The 20213-nt window shown below is 35.5% G+C and overlaps 1 protein-coding gene across 1 annotated transcript in view; it reads right to left on the reverse strand.

Moving 5' to 3' along the window:
- LOC150087211 (glycogen debranching enzyme) overlaps positions 1-20213 on the reverse strand; it is a 763093-nt gene that overhangs the window by 643165 nt on the left and 99715 nt on the right. Inside the window, exon 5 of the mRNA XM_090371076.1 lies at positions 4549-4767. Within this exon, the coding sequence (XP_090227202.1) occupies positions 4549-4767 (219 nt within the window). The remainder of the gene's footprint in view (positions 1-4548; positions 4768-20213) is intronic.

Consider the following 20213-nt stretch of genomic DNA (forward strand, 5'->3'; position numbering starts at 1 on the left):
CACACACACAGAGATAGGGAAAATTTATGGAAAAATGAAAATAATGCACTTCCATGAAACAACACATGATTATTTTTCGGGGTAAAAGAAAATCACTCTCTCCTAATTCTCGAACGGGGCACTTACAGTTTGATTCACAGCGGTATCCAACCTATGGTCTGCCCGGAAAATCATCTAAAACAGCATAAAAGAAATCTAACTTTGAATTTGTTTTTAATATGGCCCCTGTATGGGAAAAGTTTGGACACCACTGCAGTAGAAGGTGGACCAGAGTCCATTGGGAATACCCCTTGATCAGCTCACTGTTGACCAGAGCAATTTCTCCATATGTGAGACAGGTGATCGGATAGGTTTTACCAGGTACCACTAAGTTGTAAAATGGTAATCCCTTTAGCTCCCTTAATGCACGCAGCAGCATTAATTGTCTAAATTGCCTGAAGGTCAGAAATGCAAACATTGCATACCGAATTAATTCACTCCGTTCGCTACATGAAAATTTTCTTTATTCAACGGAAAGTATTTTACATGTTACTTCCAAGGGGAATGCAAAATAATTCGCTATAAAAGGACTTCGTTAAACAGAGGTCTGACTTGACTAATTTAGAATTATAAAAATGGTTATACAGTTTTATGTAGAAAATATCTTAACAGAAGACAGTGAAAAATGCAAATTTAGTTAAATAATTTTAAGCTTATTTGAATAGTATGTAAACACGTGAAAGAAATTTACGGAATGTTACAAATTTTGAAGTTCACTGCATCCAAATGTCACATGTCACTGTTAATAAAGGTGTCATTCCCAAAGAAAGCACTGGTGCCGAGTAAACTACAGTGTCATTTTTCTATGAAACACGAGAATTTATCGTCCAAAACTATGGAATATTTTAAAACACTGCAGGCCTCTCTAGAAAACAAGGTACAGAATTTTATAATATGGCTAAAATATCTGATAATGTGCAAGAAGCCAGCTATTTAGTAGCCGAACTGATGGCAAAAAAAAAAAAAAATCTCACCTGATTGGCAATTATGAAAAGCATTTTGGGAGAGGAAGCTGAAAAAAAAAAAATAATAATAATAACAACAGTACCACTTTCGAACAGCACAATTAGCAGGTGTATAAAAGAAATGTCCAATGATATTGAAGAGCAAGTTGTTCAATTTATTAATAATTTTGGGTGGCTTTTGCATTGCAAGTGAATAATTCTACAGATATTAGTGAGAAAGCTCAGTCTCTGTCATCTTCCACTCAACCATCCCTTTATCCAACTTACCCTTAATGCCATACCTCTCCAATTTGTACAGCGGTCTTCCATGTACAACAGTATCAAAAGCTTTTCTGAAATCCAAGTATATGACAAAATTATTTTTGACATCCAGTTCCTTTGTGACCACATCATAGTATCCAATCAAATTAGTCAGACAAGACCTCCCTTTAACAAACTCATGCTGTCTTAACTATTACTGCAGTCTTGTCTAGATGATCGTGCAATGCTTCTTTATCCAGTGACTTCATTATTTTCCCCAGAACAAAAGTTAAACTAACAAGTCTGTAGTTACTTGTGTCGCCTTTTGAACCCCCTTTGTGAATTGGTGATACATTTGCACATCTCCAGTACATGGAGACCTAAAATGAGTCATAGGAAGCTCTCATAATTATGGCTAAGAGTTTGCTTACTTCTTTTCTGCCTCCTTTAATATAACTGGATAGATCCCACATCCACCCCAGGTGCCTTCCTTATGTTTAACTTCAACAATTTCTCCACTTTGCTCTCAGTTATTACAAAATCCCTTAGCTCTGTTAGAGTTTGAACTTCTGGCATTCCTCTCATTGAATAACTCGTCATGTGTGAATGTAGATGCAAAATGCTCATTCAGTTTATCAACTACCTAAGCATGATCATCAATAATCAACCCATCTATGTCAAGTGATCCAATCTGATTCATCCCTTTCCTTCTAGGGTTTACATAGATAAAGAACTCTTTGCTGTTTTTCTTTGCATCCTTTGCCAAAAATTTCTCGTAATCTGCCTTCGCCTGCCTAACCTCCTTTGTGACTTGATTACAGACTTATATAGCTTATATCTGCCATAGGCTTCTGTGTCACCTAATAATTTATATGCATCCCATACATTTTTCTTCTCTGCCACGAGCTTCATTAATTCATCTGACATCCATTTAAGCCTGAACCTTGAACAGTAGTTCTTAGTTGGAATGACAAGCCTAGTAGCCTCCAAGATTAAGTCCCTGAAGGCTGCCCATTTAGAATTCAACGTTGGTAACAACATCAGCTGACTGCACTGTATAGAATTTAAAAATTGTCTGAAATTCCTGTAGTCACCTTTATGAAAGCAAAAGCCCTTCCCCTTTAGCCGTGATGGTAGTTACCTCTTTAAGTAATTCCCATATTATTACATTGTGATCACTGTCACCCAGTGGTTCCTTTATCTGCAAATGCTTAATGCATGAATAATCACTGCTGATAATCAGATCAAAAGTATTACTCCTTCTAGTTGCCTCTCGAACATTCTGCTGTAGAGAAGTCATCCAATAAATCCAAAAATGTCTTGCTAGTGTGTGTGAGTGACCAACCAACCCACTAATTCCAGTCAACATCTGGAAAGTTAAAATCCTTCATTATAAGACCTTCCAATTTACTGGCCCACTATTTCTCTGCACAATTGTTCATTACACTCATCAGATTCATTAGGCCTATAACACACACCTACTCTCATTTTTCCTTTCCCAGTGCTTATGTCACACCAAATAGACTCAATATTGCATTGTCCACCAACATCGATTGGATGCACTTCCTTAGATTTTATGTTTCTTAACTAATAGCATAACCCCTCCTCCCTTTCTGTCTTATCTATCCTTTCTGTACACATTGTACTCCCCAAATTCCAGTTCTGCACTTCTTATGTCTGTGTGACACCATGTCTCCAATATCCCAACAATATCTGCCTTTGATGTCTTGACCAGCCCTTCAAGCTCATTAAATTTATTAACTATACTCCTAGCATTGGTGTACACGCAAGTATACATGCACCTGTTTCTACTCTTAGTTACCCTAACACAGCCCATGTATTTATTTGTTCCAACAGTCCTGGAAATCTCCATTGCATTGCTTTCCATGCTGCTGCTCATTCTAATAGAAGCAGTGCAAGAATTACTTTTGCCTCTGCCTGCGGCCACTGTTAACCTTTTAGTCTGTGTATCCCCCCCAAGCTAGCAGTTTTCCAACCCACCTAACACTGCCTTGATAACAACAGCAAATATTCTTGCATCCTTTCTATTTAAGTGTACCCTATCCCTGTAGAAGCAGTCTCTCCTATTAACAAGCACAGACCAGGCTGAATTCAGTTACCCGCGGTTAACCATGGAAAAAAAATGAAAAACTTAATACACATTACTCGTGTGTCCAATACAATGCTTCCCTTTATTTTTTACAATGTCGCCTTTGGTTTGGTCACCAACGTTATAATGGTTCTTTAGAGATTTAACAGATGCACCATTTTCAAACTTACTTTTGAATAATTTCAAGTTTTTGTTTAATTTGAAAGCACAACTCTTGAGTTTGCCCATAATTTTTGCGATTTCTAAAAAAAAAAAAATAAATAAAAAAAAAAAAAAATTCTGACATCCCTGACATAAATAACGAAACAAAATTTGCCCTTTTGTGGTGCAACGGAACACAACAATCGATGCGAACTTTTCTCTTTTTTTTTTTTTCCTTTCGAGCGGTGGGTGTGAAGACAGCGAGGGGATTGCAAGATAATAGGTACACTAATCTCCCAATGATGACTTATCACGCTGGTTCTTGTCGCTTATTTACGACTTGCAAAATAAATGTTTATACTTATTCTAGTTATTACTTGAATTTTATGATTTCTGGTTGATTTTTTTTTTTTTTTTTTTTTTTTTATTTGGAGTCAAATTGTTCCGGTTAATCCAATCCCGGTAAATCAAGAGTCTGCTGTACTTTATTATTACCGTATTTAATGTTAGTAATATTTTACTGTATGTTTAATTTATCAATTAAACTTTATTATACATATGTATGTACAAGAAAATCATGTTACATATGGGGTCAGCAAGTGTTCGCTTATATCCACTGTTTCAGCCATCCACGGTAGGTCTTGGAATGTATCCCCCGTGGATACAGGGGTTTTACTATTTAATTATTCATAGCAGGAAAACATGATGCCGATAGATTTTGCTAACCTTGCCATTAAAACCTTGCCATATCTTGCTTTTGCAAACATTGCCATATCTTGCTTTTGCAAACATTGCCATGCAAACCTTCAATCCTTGCCATTTTTTCATATTATGTTAGCATATTATTAAGGAAGTGAACATCTTGTAACACTACCCATAGTTCTCTAAATTCAATTCCAAAATAAGAATTATATAATCACACTAGCATTCTAATTTCTGGATGAAGAGATAATGAATGTTTTTAGTTAAGAAAGAAAAGATCTATAAAGTTAAGAAACAAATGAATTTTTATCAGACAGTAACAAGCATTTAAAATATTGAAATAAAACTTACATCAAGGTGCTTTTCTTCTGAAATAACTGGTGGTATTCCACTAAATTCCCACTTCCCATTTGCAATTTCTAATCCAAGATGAAACAGAACCCGATCCAGCAAATAAGCTGGTCGCAAATGGGGAGAATTTTTTAGATTATATGCACATTCAGGATGATTTTTAAGCCAAGGCGTCTCATTAGCAGTGTGATTGAGAACGACATCTGTGATTGCAATAACCTAAATAAGATAAATATTATTTAAAACAACACACTAAATCATAAAAATATAATCCTATGAAATGAACCCAATTGATTGGGCTGAAAATTCACAATGAATATCACGGTAAAATCATTAATCATATAGCACAGCAAAAATTAAACATGATGTAATATGCAATTGTATATAACAAATTCAAATAAAAGTGCATATCCGGTTCTATTTTTTTTTTTCTATCTCTAATTCTAATTACTGTACATTTTATATTAACTCTGAGTCAGTCGTGCAGTGTCGATTCAACCCTGAAATATATCAGCAATTTCTTCTTTATTTACTCTGGCCACACAGCTGGAGTAAATGAAGTCTGAAACTCCTAATAACTGTTGTTGCAAATGTTTTCTTTGAACTCCCACTGAAAATTCCAGATGTGTTTGTTAATTACCACACAATGATTAACCTAATTAAGCCTAATTAACCTAGTTAAACCTAATTACATGCATGTGTTGACTGACATATGTCATGTACAGTTATTGACACGTCTACTTTACTGCCATGCATTTTCCTCCAATCGGTATGGCTCTATGACTTTGTGATATTGATGCATCATCTAGAATCAAACTGTTGATGTGCATGCCTCACATTTCATGCAGTGGGCACTTCTGTTACTGGCACGCACACATCTAATCACAATGTTCATTCAAGCACACAGTTTATAAATTTGCATTTGTTCACTGGCAGTTCTAAAGGAAGCTTCAATTTTCTAAAATGAATTAAAAATATGTTTTTAACACAGAACATGGATTTTTCACAGTTGTGTTCGGAAAAGATTGAAAATATAGGTGTCACCAAAAAAATGCACAATTTTGAATTCTTCTTTTGCAGATTTTTAAAATTTTCACATGCCTAACTCAAGGCTAGATGTTTTACGTGTGTAATGATATCACCATAAAACTTCTATAAAAAATAATACTAAAGAAAAAGTAAGAAAACAGTTATTAGTGTTATTTTTCAGAAACAAACAAGTTTTATTTATCAACGATAAAAAATCAACTCAGAACCAGTTAATAATATATTGCAGTATAGTACAGTATACAGTGCAATAATGGCAATACTGTGGTGTCACTAAACATAAAGATCATGTGATATTCTGCTATTTCTTATCAGACCTTAAAATAATGATTACTATTAATAAGAGAAGCTTCATTCGGGAATCCCTTTTGAAAATATTTCCAAGATTAAAAATGTTTCACTGATGTAATGTTTCCACATTTGGATTATAAACAGCAAGTTAACAACATATTAATAATATTTGTTTTTTTTTTTTCTTTTTTTTTTTTATTAAAACCCCAAAGACAAAAGTTATTAGAACCAGTAGTACTTAGTACCATGCACAGGTTGACGGGTAAGAAGAAAGAATATACTTATTGACATTAGACTTAAATTCCTGTCGATTATAATTTTCAGGAAATAAATGTGAAGGGAAGTTTGTTATAAAGAAAATAGAATTTGAAGGAATGAATGAGGAAAAAGAACAAAAGTTGGTTATACGAGTTTGAAGTTCAACAGTAAAAGGATACTGACTAGTTTGGAAGAGAGAGAGAGAGAGATGGGAAATTAAAAAAGCCAATTCAGAAGAAGAGTGCCCATGGAAGTGTCTATAAAAAAGGCATGAAGCAGAAACAAAACATATATGAAACAGAAGACTGCAGAGACTTTGTAAGAGATGAGTCATTAATTAACCTAACTGCCCTCTTTTGAATGCAGTCTAAAAGCCTGAGCGAGGTTATGGCAGCACAGCCCCAGATATGAGAACAATATTCCATGGTAGAATAGATTTGAGATTTGTACATAGTGACTAGCTGTTTAGAAGAAAAGTAGTGTGGAGACCAAAAGAGAAAATCCAGTGTTTAGATGCAGAAGAAGCAATATTTGTAATGTGCTTATTACTGAGAGAGAGAGATTAGAATCTGGGTAATTCCAAATGGAGATGATCTTGTCTTGAAAGTCTGAGTGTCACAAAAGATAAGAATAATCCTTATTTGTGAGATAAAAGACAGGACTGAGATTTAGAAAGATTGAAATTACCTAAGTTACCTTTGTCCCACTGGAGAATTACCTGTTGAGAAGTTTAAACTATTTGTGCAGGGCAGGGTTTCTCAAACTGGAAGCTGAAATGTCAATGGAAGGAGATCATTAATATATAACAGAAAAAGAGTGGAAGAAAGAACTGAACCTTGGGGAATGCCAGTATTAGTAGAGAAGTTAGGAAATAGAGAGCCATCTACTATCACCTGCAGTGAGCAGTCAGAGAGAAAACTGGATAACAATTACAAAAAACATATACCATAAGATGGAAGCTTATTTAAAAGGTCATTTTGCCAACATCATCAAAAGCCTTTGAAATGTCAAGAGCAACTGTCTGAGTTTCGCAAACTTTTCCACTGATTTTGTTCACAGATGGGAAACATAAGCTAGTATATCACCAATAGATTGACACTGACAGAATCCATACTGGTGATCACTGATCAGATGGAAGGTTTCTAAAGAGTTTAGAAGTTGGCAGTAAATAGATTTCTCCATTACTTTAGAAAGAGTATAAGTAAGTGCAATGGGATGATAACTGGATGGGAAGAATTTGTCACCCATTTTAGGAACTGTCTGGATATGAGCAAATTTCCAAGCACAAGGAAAAACAATAATGGAATAGGAGTATAAAAGGGTGACACAAAGCAGCAGTAAGCTCAGAAGTACAGGTTTTGATAAGAAGTAAAAAAACACTGGACCTGGTTTTCTTAGTATTAAGACTGTTCAAAATTCTTCTGACATCCTTTTAACAGAAATCATAAGGCATTGAATGGAGTTGAACAGGCAGTTTCCGCTTTATGAGTTCTCGGGTTTACGAGTTTTTCTTTTTTTTCCCAAGTATTAAGTATCAACAAAATCGAAAATATGAACATTAATTGCAAAAAATGAATACAGTGTATCCCCACTTTATAATATTAATCTGTTCCAGAGACACCGTCATATTGTGAAAATATGAATGGTAATGTGAATCCAATAACATTGTTTTTTTGGTAATTCGTTCCATGACCTTGGAAGTTGAAATTTTCGCTATATAACTCTCTGAAAAGTCGTTTTTATAGTGTAAATTGTATTAGTTACCAATTCAAATCATTAAAATGCACTACACTTTCATCATTATCATATGTTCTGTTATAAAAATCAATTTTGACACCTTTGTGATATTTTTCTAAAGCACATTTCTGGAGGTCATGATCATAAAACAAAAACAAGTTGCACTTTCTGGTTTATTGATCTTTTCTTTTAGTGCAAGCGATTATAAACAGGAAGTAAACTGGATCTTATTGCATTTGCAAAAATACTGATAGCTGGAATTGTGTATGTTTTTTTTTTACAGTGAAATGAGTTAACCTTCACTGAAATCTTCAATCGTAAAAAAAAACATAAATAAATTTTCAGAATCTTCTCTTCATTCCCTTTTTTTTTTTAAGCTGCGTAAACTTTTTACTCGGTGCAAATTGTTTTAGTTGCAATTTGTGCATTTCGTTAAAAAATGCTTATGCATGCTATTGAAATTCATAAAGAAAAGAGAAGATTATCTTGGAAACAAACGCCTCTTGAAGCATTTCTGAAGACACTCCTTGTGCAACAAACCGAGTGGCGAGCTAATAATGAGTGATCAACGAGTGTGCATTTAGTCAATAATGATGATGATGACAATGATGAAGAATAAACATTCTTACATTTGTAAGTCATAAATAATTTTTTTGTTATTAGAATTTGCTTGATTTTACAGGATACGTTTTCCTGATACATTTGCTTGATACATTTTCATTTCTTTGGGTAAATCAATCATTGTTTAAACAAATTAATTAGCTAACTAATTTCATTGTTGAGAACGTAATCCCTATTTTTAACATTATGTATATGGGAAATAAATTCCCGCTTTACAAGTGCACGCCAGGAACGAATTAATTCGCAAAGTCGGGAACAACCTGTATTGTGAATGGTAGGAGGTGGTTTTGCAAGATCACTGATACCAGAGTTAGAATCTGTATACTATATTCCAGCATTAGTGTATAAGGCAAGTATATTTGCGCCTGTTTCTGCTCTTAGTAACACTAACATGCCCATGTATTTGTTTATCTTATAAGGACCCACAGCAGGAATCACAATCCGACACCCTGTTTACCAGGTTCCTATATGTCCCAAAAGAAGCAGCACAAGTATCACTTTCATTTCTGCTTATGGTGTTGTTAATCTATTAGTCAACAGATAATTCGTCAAATCTGTTTACTATATTCCAGCATTAGTGTATAAGCAAGTATATTTGCACTTGTTTCTGTTCTTAGTAACACTAAGATGCCCATATATTACTTATATCATAGGTATTTGCAGTATTTGCTTATCTCGTGAGGACCCACAGCAGGAATCACAATCTCTGATACCCTGTTTACCAGGCTCCTATATGTCCCAAAAGAAGCAGCACAAGTATCACTTTCAATTCTGCTTATGGTGTTGTTAATCTATTAGTCAATACTATTAGTTGATAGTCCCCCAAATCAGCAGTTTTCCAACCCACCTAACTGCCTCGATAGCATTCTCTGTTTAAATAGAAGAATCATCCCTGTAAAAACAGTCTTTCCTGTTAACAAGCACAAGGCCATGTTGAGAAAAATTCTACCTCACAAGCCTTGCACAATCTTTCCAGGACCAAACTGATTGACAAGGATTGAATTGTGTGTACTCCCTCCTATCATGATTGGGCAAAATTGCAGACACTTTCAAATTTTAAACCTACCCTTTGGCTTTTCCTCAACATTGTTCTGCTTTTCAAGTAAATCCTCATATCTCCTATTCTTAATATCATTGGTAACATTGCGTACAATAATATCACCTTTTGTGCTCTTAAAAGACAACTGCCTTACATAATAGTAACCTTCAACTTTAGCCCTTGGCAGACTGTTCATTGATGCACGAGGATTTCCAGAATAGTACACAAGCAGTAGTTTTAATCTGTAATCTCCCGCTGCATTAGCACCAAGCAAGAGCATGGCCCTATCTTTAGAAGCCTTGAAACCTGGCATTGCCTTTTCTTCTTTGGCAATGTATGTTCGATCCCGCTTTTTTTCTAATACAGAGCAGTCTCATCAAAGTTAAAAATTTATTGCGTTGAATAGCCGCCTTAATCAATAATTTTTTCAAATACATGACAAAATTTCTCTGCAGCTACAGAATTGGCACTGGCGACTTCACTGTGAACTTTAACACTGTGGAAACCAGCACAATGCTTGAACCTATTAAACCACCCGTTGCTTTCCACGAACTTGGCTTGGGGTTCACTGTACTTATCCTTAATATCTTCATAAATACTTCTTGATTTTGCTTGAATGGTCATTAGACTCAGGGGCACTTGCTTCTGAATCTGATTTTCCATCCATATTATTAATAGCTGTTCTGTCTTTGATAATAGCACCTGAACACAGTTTTGTGATCACTGTTAGCTTTAAGTGCATTGATCCTTTGGCAAGTTCTTTTATATGTGCACTGTCCTTTGAAATAGTATTCACTGTTGAAGCAGCAAGACCCTTGCAATAGATGACAAGCTTTGTCCTGCCTCGTACTTCTTAATCATTTTCATCTTCATTTCTAAATCAATTTTGTTTCATTTCCTGGCATTGCCGCCACTTGCACTTTCCGTAGTCGCTTTCCCTTCATCATTGTAATACATAAATATGAATGAAGAGAAGTTTCTGAAAATTTGTTTTTTATATGATTGATGATTTCAGTGAAGGGGAACACATTTCACCCTAATACCATACCGCAAAAATCCACAGAATTCAAGTTATCGGGATTATCGCAAATGCAATAAGATCGAGTTTACTACTCGTTTATAATAGATTGCACTAACAGAAAAGCCCAATAAACTGGAAAGTGCGAATTGTTTTTACTGTTTTATGGTAGTGACCCCCAGAAATATATTTTATAAAAATATCACAAAGGCGTTCAAAATTTATTCTTATAACAGGAACATATGATAGCAATGAAAGGGTAGTGCAATTTTCAATATAAATATGACCTTTTAGAGAGATAAATAACTTAGTAATATAGCGAAACTTTCAACTTCCAAGGACTTAGAATGAATTACAAAAAAAAAAAAAAAAAAAAAGTGTGTTATTGGGCTCAACATTACGATATTTTCACAATACTTCCATTTATCCCTACAGATGCAAAATACGTTTCCATATTTTTTCAGTTTCCACCAGCTGGCAAAAACCTTGCGTAAAGTCGAATTTATGTAAGTCAGAGAGTTCCTGTAATAAGGAGACCTCATTTGAAATATTATATTCAGTTCTGGAGGCCCACCTGAAAAAAGGACATAGAACTTATAGAGAGGATCCAAAGAAAGGCAACTAATTTGGAGATGTGGACTTCAGGCGACCTAACAAAGAGGTATTTAAGGGTCTTAAAAAGAATAAGCAAAATAAACAAGGGAGATATTTTTTATGCTGGAAAGTGAAAATAGAACAAGAGGGCACAAATATAAAATTTTGAGAAGCAATACAAGATTATATCTGAAGTTCACTTTCAGATCACTGGAATAAGTTGTTTACCAATTGTTGAACACTGGAATAAATTGCTTAACAAGATAATTAAGGAAGGGTCTGACAAGTTCAGGGTAGAATTGGGTTGTTACTATTATAAAAAAAATAAATGCTAATTCCCACAAAACAAATGCAGCAAATTAATGCTACCATTATGGTTATAGTTGTCAAGATCCAATTCTGCTACTCAAGTACCAAGATACCTCATATTCAAAATAAAATAAAATCATAAAATTAAGAAAGACAAAGAACACTCACTCTCAGCAGTGCAAAAAGCAAAACTCATGATTTGGTTGGTGTGAGGAGATGCACCCTCACACCAACCAAAGCATGAGTGCCAATTTCATAATCTATAACCTATACGGTCCTGCAAGATTCTCTTGTTCAAGAATACTAACAAATCCTTTTAACAATCCAATCATCAAATGGTACTCTGCCAGTACAGATACTTTGACAAAAATGACATCTCTAGACTCCACAAATATCTAAAATTATGTGAAATAAATTCAGATATTCATTCACTACATTAAAACTATTTTATCTAGTAGTACTACTGCAAAGTGATTTTGCAGCAAAAAAATTTGTCAGACATCCATTACCAATATATACAGCATTCCATTATTAATGATTACTACTTCTGTAAACTATGATTACTACTATGATTACTCCTTCATAAACAAGTAATTCCATGTCAGTTCAACAAGACTCATAACCAGGCTCCTTTTAATTTTATGAAATGATAAGACTGCTAGGCAGTGGTGTATTCGGGCCAGAACGCACCGGAACAACGTTCTAGTATTTTTCCCTAAATGTCATAATAGAAAATCATTAAATTTATACACCTATATATACATATATATATATATAACTCAAGTTTGTAATACAAGTGTAAAAAAATATTATATGTTCTCTATAACTCATTTAACTTTGGAAAAAATATCATAAATCACTATAAAATAGTTATATTTCAATAATATATAATCAGCATACCTGTAATTGTCCTTAAAAATGTTTGTTACTAAGGGATTTTCTCTTGTATTCCTGCTTACTCTCCCTCACAAGGAACCAGCAGTAATCCCCTCATCATTACAGGATCCCAGCGACTTTAGTACTGCTTTTCCATCGTGGAAATATCTTGATGAAACCGCTCCCCTTGTTCACTCACATCCCTCAGATTTTCAGGAAAAAATTCGAGATGGAAATGAGGAAAATGAATTTTTAACGACATTCGACAGCCCGTGTTTTTGTAGCATTTGAGTAAATTAGACACCAACATTTCATAGTTTTCTTCTTTCCTATTACTACCTTAAACCCTGGGGGCTCACATCTGGTGAGTATGGGCTTGGCAAACCCAGGGTCCTGAGCTGGATATCATCATTCTTCTCTTTCTTGGTGATTCCTTTCTACTCCTCTCTCTCTCTCTCTCTCTCTCTCTCTCTCTCTCTCTCTCTCTCTCTCTCTCTCTCTCTCAGGGTAACTAGGGAATTTTTTTTTTTTTTTTGGCTGGTGCAGCATAAGCCTCAGGCTTCCTTGTACCATGTGGCTAATAATAATAATAATAATAAATGATTGCCAAGCTGCCAATTCAACCTCCTTTAACTGGGTTTGGCAAAGTTTGGCATATCCAAATTTTGATTTCCAAATTAGGAAATACACTTTTCAAGTGTGCAAATCTGTTACATTCTTTATCTAGTCGCTTCACTAAATTTTTCATCAATTCAAGTTTGATGTTGAGGGGGTGGAAGAAGAATCTAGTTTGATTGCACTAAAGAAATATATTTTACATTATATTCTTCTGATATGACCTCATCCCCTTGTCCCAATGTTGCACAACATAATGTTCTTCATTCACACAGTTGTCCCACAAATGCAAAAAAAACAACAATATTTTGTGAAATCCCCCTGTAAATCAAAAAAGCAAACCAAAAAAAAAAAAAAATAAATAAATAACTTTAAGATCACTGCATATGTTCCAACCATAAACCTGGTATTTTATAGCATGCTTAGACATGCTTTAATGACTTTTAAGTCCAACTGAATGAAACACAGGAACAGATGGAAATTTGTTGCCATTATGAAGTAAAACTTCATAATGGCAAAACTTAATTTTGAGGAATCTATGAATAAATGCCATTCATCTGACTTATGCATGACACCTAGTTCTTTCAGAAGTCCAATAATGTCTTTGCAAAAACACATACTGTCCTCCATAGCAAAATATTTCAAAAACTTTTGTCATCTTTTTTGAAACACTGAAATCTTTGTTCCTACTGTGAGTATATTCAACTGCTGTAATCTAAAACCTAACAGTTCAGCTTGTTCTTTCGGCAATTTTAAGTCTCGAGCCAAATAATTGAAATCATCTTGTTTGATTATATGTACCTCACTACCTGAGCTTACTGGCTGAGGGTCGACGAACTGTGAAGTGGAGGCTTCTGGGGAATCCTCAACTTGAACTTGATCACTATTACCTTCCCCACTACTATCATCTGAAATTTTGGGGGCAATGGTACTGGCAAATCATCACTTTGTGGAATGGGTCAAATTGCAGAAAGTATATTTGGATATATTATAGCGTGTTTGCTTTTTTTTAGACATACCAGATATATTAGTCATACAGAAGTTGTAATCATTAATGTGGTTAGATGGTTCTTGCCATACCATAGGGACTATATCTGCAAAAAGGCCTCTAAGGTTGGGTTATACATACCACAAGTTTAGACAAATACACCAACCATTTAAATAAACTGATTTAATGATAAAGTAATACTGGATAGTATACTGAAATGATACAATAAAAACTGTAAAATAATAATTTACAAAAACTGATTTACTTTACAACAAATAAAATTGAATTGAATTGATGAATTTAAAATGCATTAAATATTATAAATTTAAAAGCGATAAAACACCATTGAAGCTTTCGGGGGCATCCATCTCCTTTCTCAACAATAATGAAGTTCAAGCGACATAACCTTAAATATCAGGCTCACAGCACACGTGTCTGACCAGGCGCATGTTCAACACTCCCTTCACGTGTGCTGGAACTGGAAATGGTCTGGGAGCGTGGAAAATTAAAACGTTTGTCTCTGGCAAGGACCACAGCCTCCAAAAGGGGGTGGACCCGAACTCCCCAATCTCTATTCGTACTATTGTTAGCAGATGGCCCAATCCACAAACTCTCCAGCCACTTGTGGTCCCAGAATCTATGCATCCAGTCAAGGATGACAGCATTCTCAGGGGATACCTGATGTTGTTTCTCCCAATAGTGCTCGGCTATGGCGGACTTATTGAGTTTGCGGTCTGTATAGCTCTCGTATGTTCCTCCAGACAGTCCTTAAGTCGTCGCCCTGTCTCCCCCCCATATAACATTCCCCACAATCCAGGCATTTGATATCATATACGACCCCACTACTAGAATCCCTAGTAATGGGGTCTTTGACCTGTGACACCACTGTGTGCAATCTCCGACCCCAGGAGCTGCACACAGCGTGTCTGAAAGTCGCGAAGCATCCTCGCAATGCGATCTGACAAGCGCGGATAGTAAGGAATATAAACTGTGGTAAGCGGTGCAGGCGTAACTACCTGATTATGCTCCACTTCTCTATTATATTTATCAATGACCCTCTGGGGGTAACGACATTTCATAAAATCGGTCATAATTGCCTAATTTCATTCTCTCCCTCCTCAGAGTACAATGTGTCTTCACCTTACCCATAAGTGCCCTAGCCACACTATCTTTATGTTGGGCAGTCTGAGCCGACTTATAATGCGTATACTGGCCCTTACACATTAATTTCCTATAGACCTTAGTTCTAAGCCGGGGGCCTTCCCTGTACACCATTATATCCAGAAATGGTAGGGTGCCGTCTACTTCTACCTCTGAGGTAAATTGCATGAAAGGAGAGAAACCATTGAGAAAACTAACCACATCTTCCTCTCTCCCCTTTTTTACTATAGTGAACGTGTCATCCACATATCGTTTCCACTTACGCATTAATAATTCCTCGTGTGTGAATCTACATTCATACATGAGGAATTATTAAGGTTTGAAAATGGCAGTAGGTTATCAAATTGTAGCAGGATACCTAATGATTTTGTAATAACTGAAAGCAAAGTGGAGGAGAAATTGTTGAAGTTAAACATAAGAAAAGCACCTGGGGTGGAAGGGATCTACCCAGTTATATTAAAGGAGGCGGCAAAGCAACTAAGCAAACCCTTAGCCATAATTATGAGAGCATCCTTGGACTCAGGGGAGGTTCCCACGAACTGGAGATGTGCAAATGTATCCCCAATTCACAAAGGGGGGGGGAATCAAAGGGTGACAAGAGTAATTACAGAACAGTTAGTTTAACTTCTGTTCCGGGTAAAATAATGGAGTCAATGGTTAAAGACGCATTGCACGATCATCTAGACAAGACTGCAGCAATAATTCAGACACAGCATGGGTTTGTTAAGAGAAAGTCTTGTCTCACAAATTTGATAGGATATTATGATGTGGTTACAAAGGAACTGGATGCAAAAAATAATTTTGATATCATATATTTGGATTTCAGGAAAGCTTTTGACACTGTTGCGCATGGAAGACTATTGTAAAAATTGGAGCAGAATGGTATTAAGGGTAAGTTGCTACAATAGATAAAAGGATGGTTAGAGAAGACAGAGGGTGGTAATCAATGGGTGCTGCTCTTCTTGGACTAATGTTATTAGTGGAGTCCCACAGGGTTCAGTGTTAGGTCCACTGTTTTGTATATTTATCAATGATATTGATGAAGGTATATCAGGCTTAATGTCGAAGTTTGCAGATGATACAAACATTGGCAGGGTTGTTAATGACAGTAATGGCAGTGTGCTACTGCAACAGGATCTAGATAATTTGGGCAGATGGGCTAAGAAGTGGCAACTGAATTTAACCTTGACAAATGCAAAGTACTGCATATGGGTGGAAGTAATCCCAGAGAAACGTACCAACTGTGTGGTACTACACTTAAGGTGGTAGAAAATGAAAAAGACCTGGGAGTAATTGTGCAGTTATATATGAAGTTTTCTGAGCAATGCAGACAGGCTGCCAGGGCAGGTCATGGGGTTTTGTCAATGATATATAGGAATTTTGCTAGCAGGAAAAAGGAGGTGATTATCCCCCTGTATAAGGCAATGGTCAGGCCACGCCTTGAGTACTGCGTACAGGTCTGGAGGCCTCATTTTAGGAAGGGTGTAGATTTACTTGAGCGTGTACAGAGAAGGGCAACAAGATTGGTGAGGGGAATGAAGGGATCCTCTTACCAAGAGAGGCTTAAGTTCTGCAAATTGCAGTGGCTGGAGACTAGGCACCTGCACGGTGATCTGATTGAGGTATATAAGTGTATATAAGAGAGTATATGAGGTATATAAGATTGAGGTATATAAGATTGAGGTACATAAATTCAAATTAAGAAAAGACAGATGTAGATTAGATGTGCGGAAATTTGCCTTTAGCCAGCGGGTGGTTAATTGCTGGAACAAACTTCCATCTGTTGTTGTGGAAGTTGATAGGTTGAATAAATTTAAGGAGGAACTGGACAGGCATTTGGAGGGAATGGTGTGATTTTTTTTTTTTTTTGGCTGATGCTGCATAAGCTCATACACTTGCTTTTTTGCATCAAATGCCACTGCTGCTACTACTTCTACTACCGCAAGTGGCTGGAGAGTTTGTGGATTGGGTCATCTGGCAACAATAGTATGAATAGAGATAGGGGAGTTCGGCCCTACTCCCTTTTGGAGGCTGTGGTCCTTGCCAGAGACAAATGTTGTAATTTGCCAGCCACGCTCCCAGACCATTTCCGGTTTCAGCACACTGAAGGGAGTGTTGAACATGCACCTAGTGAGACACATGTGCCGTGAGCCTGATATTTAAGGTTGTGTCGCTTGAACTTCATTATAGTTGAGAAAGGAGGCGGATGCCCCCGAAAGATTCAATGGTGTTTTATCGCTTTTAAATTTATAATTTTTAATGCATTTTAAATTCATCAATTCGATTTTATTTGTTGTAAAGTAAATCAGTTTTTGTTAATTATTTTACAGTTTTTATTGTATCATTTCAGTGTACTATCCAGTATTATTTTATCATTAAATCAGTTTATTTAAACGGTTGGCGTATTTGTCTAAACTTGTAGTACCATAGGGACTGCAAAAGGTAACACTTTGAGTTTGTCATGTAATCACTTCCTAAGGTTTGTCGTACCGGTAATACAATACTTGTGAAGTGCCCAAGGTTTGTCTTGATGGATTTTACATCCGAAATAAAAAGAATACAAAAGTTTTGCAATGTCATAGATATTTTTCCTTGGAGTCTTTGAGGTAAACTATCCATGAACATAATGAAAATTGTCTGGATGATTGATACACTTCCTATGTGTCTGCTTATTCATTGTAGCACCAAATGAATTTCTGAAAATGAAAATTCGGTTTTGAACACTATAATATAAAAACAACACAAATTCAATTTTTATCATGACTCAGTACACAGATGTGGCAACTTACTAGTTCTACCCATGTGAAAACTGAAAGGAAAATCAGCAGGTAGAGCCGGAAATTATTTTACTGCTACCACAACGGTTGCGGACCGCATCCTCCTACTCTCGAGGGGCTGTTTATGTTTGAAGGATATATTTACAACCCTGAGAACATGTCACGATCAGTTAATACTTGAAAATCTTGGCACAACCTACAAAAATGCTGTGTGCTCTCTTCAAATTGTAAATTACTGCATCGGAATTTGAACCTAAGCACCATAGGTAGAAGTCTAATTATGTTTATCACAAGAAAACTGAGGCCAGAATCAATTGCTAAAATTAAGAGAATTAGCTTATATCTGTTAAAGTAAATCAGTATGTCACATATTACTGGCTAGATTATGTGAAATTGGCATATTTTGGTAAAATGTAACAATTATTAAATGTAAAACGACATTTAATAATTGTGAAGGGAGGTGAAACTATCATGATGATTTTCGAAATCTAGGCATAAAAATTGGTTTAAAAACAGCATTAAATTATTGGATGTAAAAATGGTGTTGGCTAGTGTTATAGTTCTTGGGGTTTGACAGGTCCAAAGTTACTAGGTTTTAAAAAAAATGGATATTTGGAATTTCACAACGTTTAAAATACACATAGCTCAGTCTCTAATTAGAATAGACACATATCGATTGTGTCCATTTGAAACCATTGATATGGTCTATATGAAAAGATTATAAACATGGAAAAAACAAGAAGTTTCATTTCATGAAATCACTGAATTAACATTTGACCTTAAAAATTAGAAAAACTTACTTACAAAATTTTGCAAAAAATCACACAACACTCTTAAAGATTTCAGAATGTGTGTGCTAAGTTTTGACTTGGGACACCCATGGGATAGTAATATTTGGTTCACTTGGTGGCACAAGAATGAGAGGCTCGATTGCTTTTCCACCTTTTCTCTGTGTCTCTCTCACTATTTTCTATGCACTTATTATCACTTTTGTGGCAAGTTATTCTTCCATGTTTTATATAACCATGCATATTGCAGCCTCTTACAAGACTTCTCTGAGTTTGCTGTTGCAAAGGTTTCCTCAGGTTATTTCTTATTCAGCTTTTTTAAAATTGAAATCTTTAAATTGGTTCAAACTTTGTAAAGTAAATAAGGTAAAGAAATTATATTAAAAAGAGATTACCTCAATCTTTTTCATGGAATGCTTACAGTCAATTCTCTCTCATGCGTGACGAATAAAATAAGATGAAAAAAAGTGAAATAAAATAATTCCCTCACTCACAGAGAGATACGACCAAATCCGATGCACAACGGAATCGAAAGCAGGGATTCCCAACCCGACCCCGAAACACATCAAACCACCGCAGCAAGACCATGAGTGTGAGAAGACATTGTGTCATAATAAATAGTTAAAACTGGTTCCGATAATAAAGAATTAAAATCAATAATTAAAAACACTATTAAAATCACAATTAAAAACTATTTAAAATTAAACAGATTAAAAGTTACGATTTGGATGAATACTCAAATTAAACAAAATGCACAGCTGTTTCCCTTCCTTAATCGGGCCAGGCTTTTCGGTTGATCACTGTGTTCACAGGATCGGAATATCACAAAGTGTTTGTGTATGTATATGACTCTGAAATATAGAGAGATTATTTATATTGGCGCATGCGCAAAAAAGACCAGAAATCCGAAATTAGATAAGGCCATCGCACAATGATAGAATTTTCGTGTAGTTTCATTTCAAGCATTTCAGCAATCAATAATTTTATGTAATTGTGTTGTACATTTAAAATTACTGCTTCACTGAACAGGAATACATGACTATCATCATTGACCGCATGAAAGGCCAACTCCGACGCATTTGCGCACACGTGCAGATGGAAGCAGCATGTTCTTAACACGTAACTCTAACGTGCAACGAATGGAACCCTCATACAATGAATCGAACTGACTACACGAAATCTTGTACACAAGATCATTTACCTGTGCCGAGCAAGAATTGCGTGATTTTTTAATATATTATGGAGCTTCTGCATGGGCCTGGCTATTCTTATTTTTATTATTATTGTTATTAATCTTATTATTATTTGGAATTCAGTATTTCTAAAGAGTTTAAGCTGCCTGTACCATTGTTCAACATACAGTATGGAAATAAAGTGTTTTTTATTGATATTATTAATGGGTATCATATTTTCTGTTTTATTTTTAGCCTGTAAACTGATCTGATTTATAACGGAGTGAGGAGAGCCTCTATTTAAAAACCTATCGGTTAGTGTAACAATTTTTAAGTGTAACGTGGGTTCAGATGGGGAATATTTGTAAGCATTG

The sequence above is a fragment of the Mastigoproctus giganteus genome, chromosome 4 (assembly GCF_048544385.1).
Source record: "Mastigoproctus giganteus isolate SK-2022 chromosome 4, ASM4854438v1, whole genome shotgun sequence".
NCBI lineage: Eukaryota > Metazoa > Arthropoda > Arachnida > Uropygi > Thelyphonidae > Mastigoproctus > Mastigoproctus giganteus.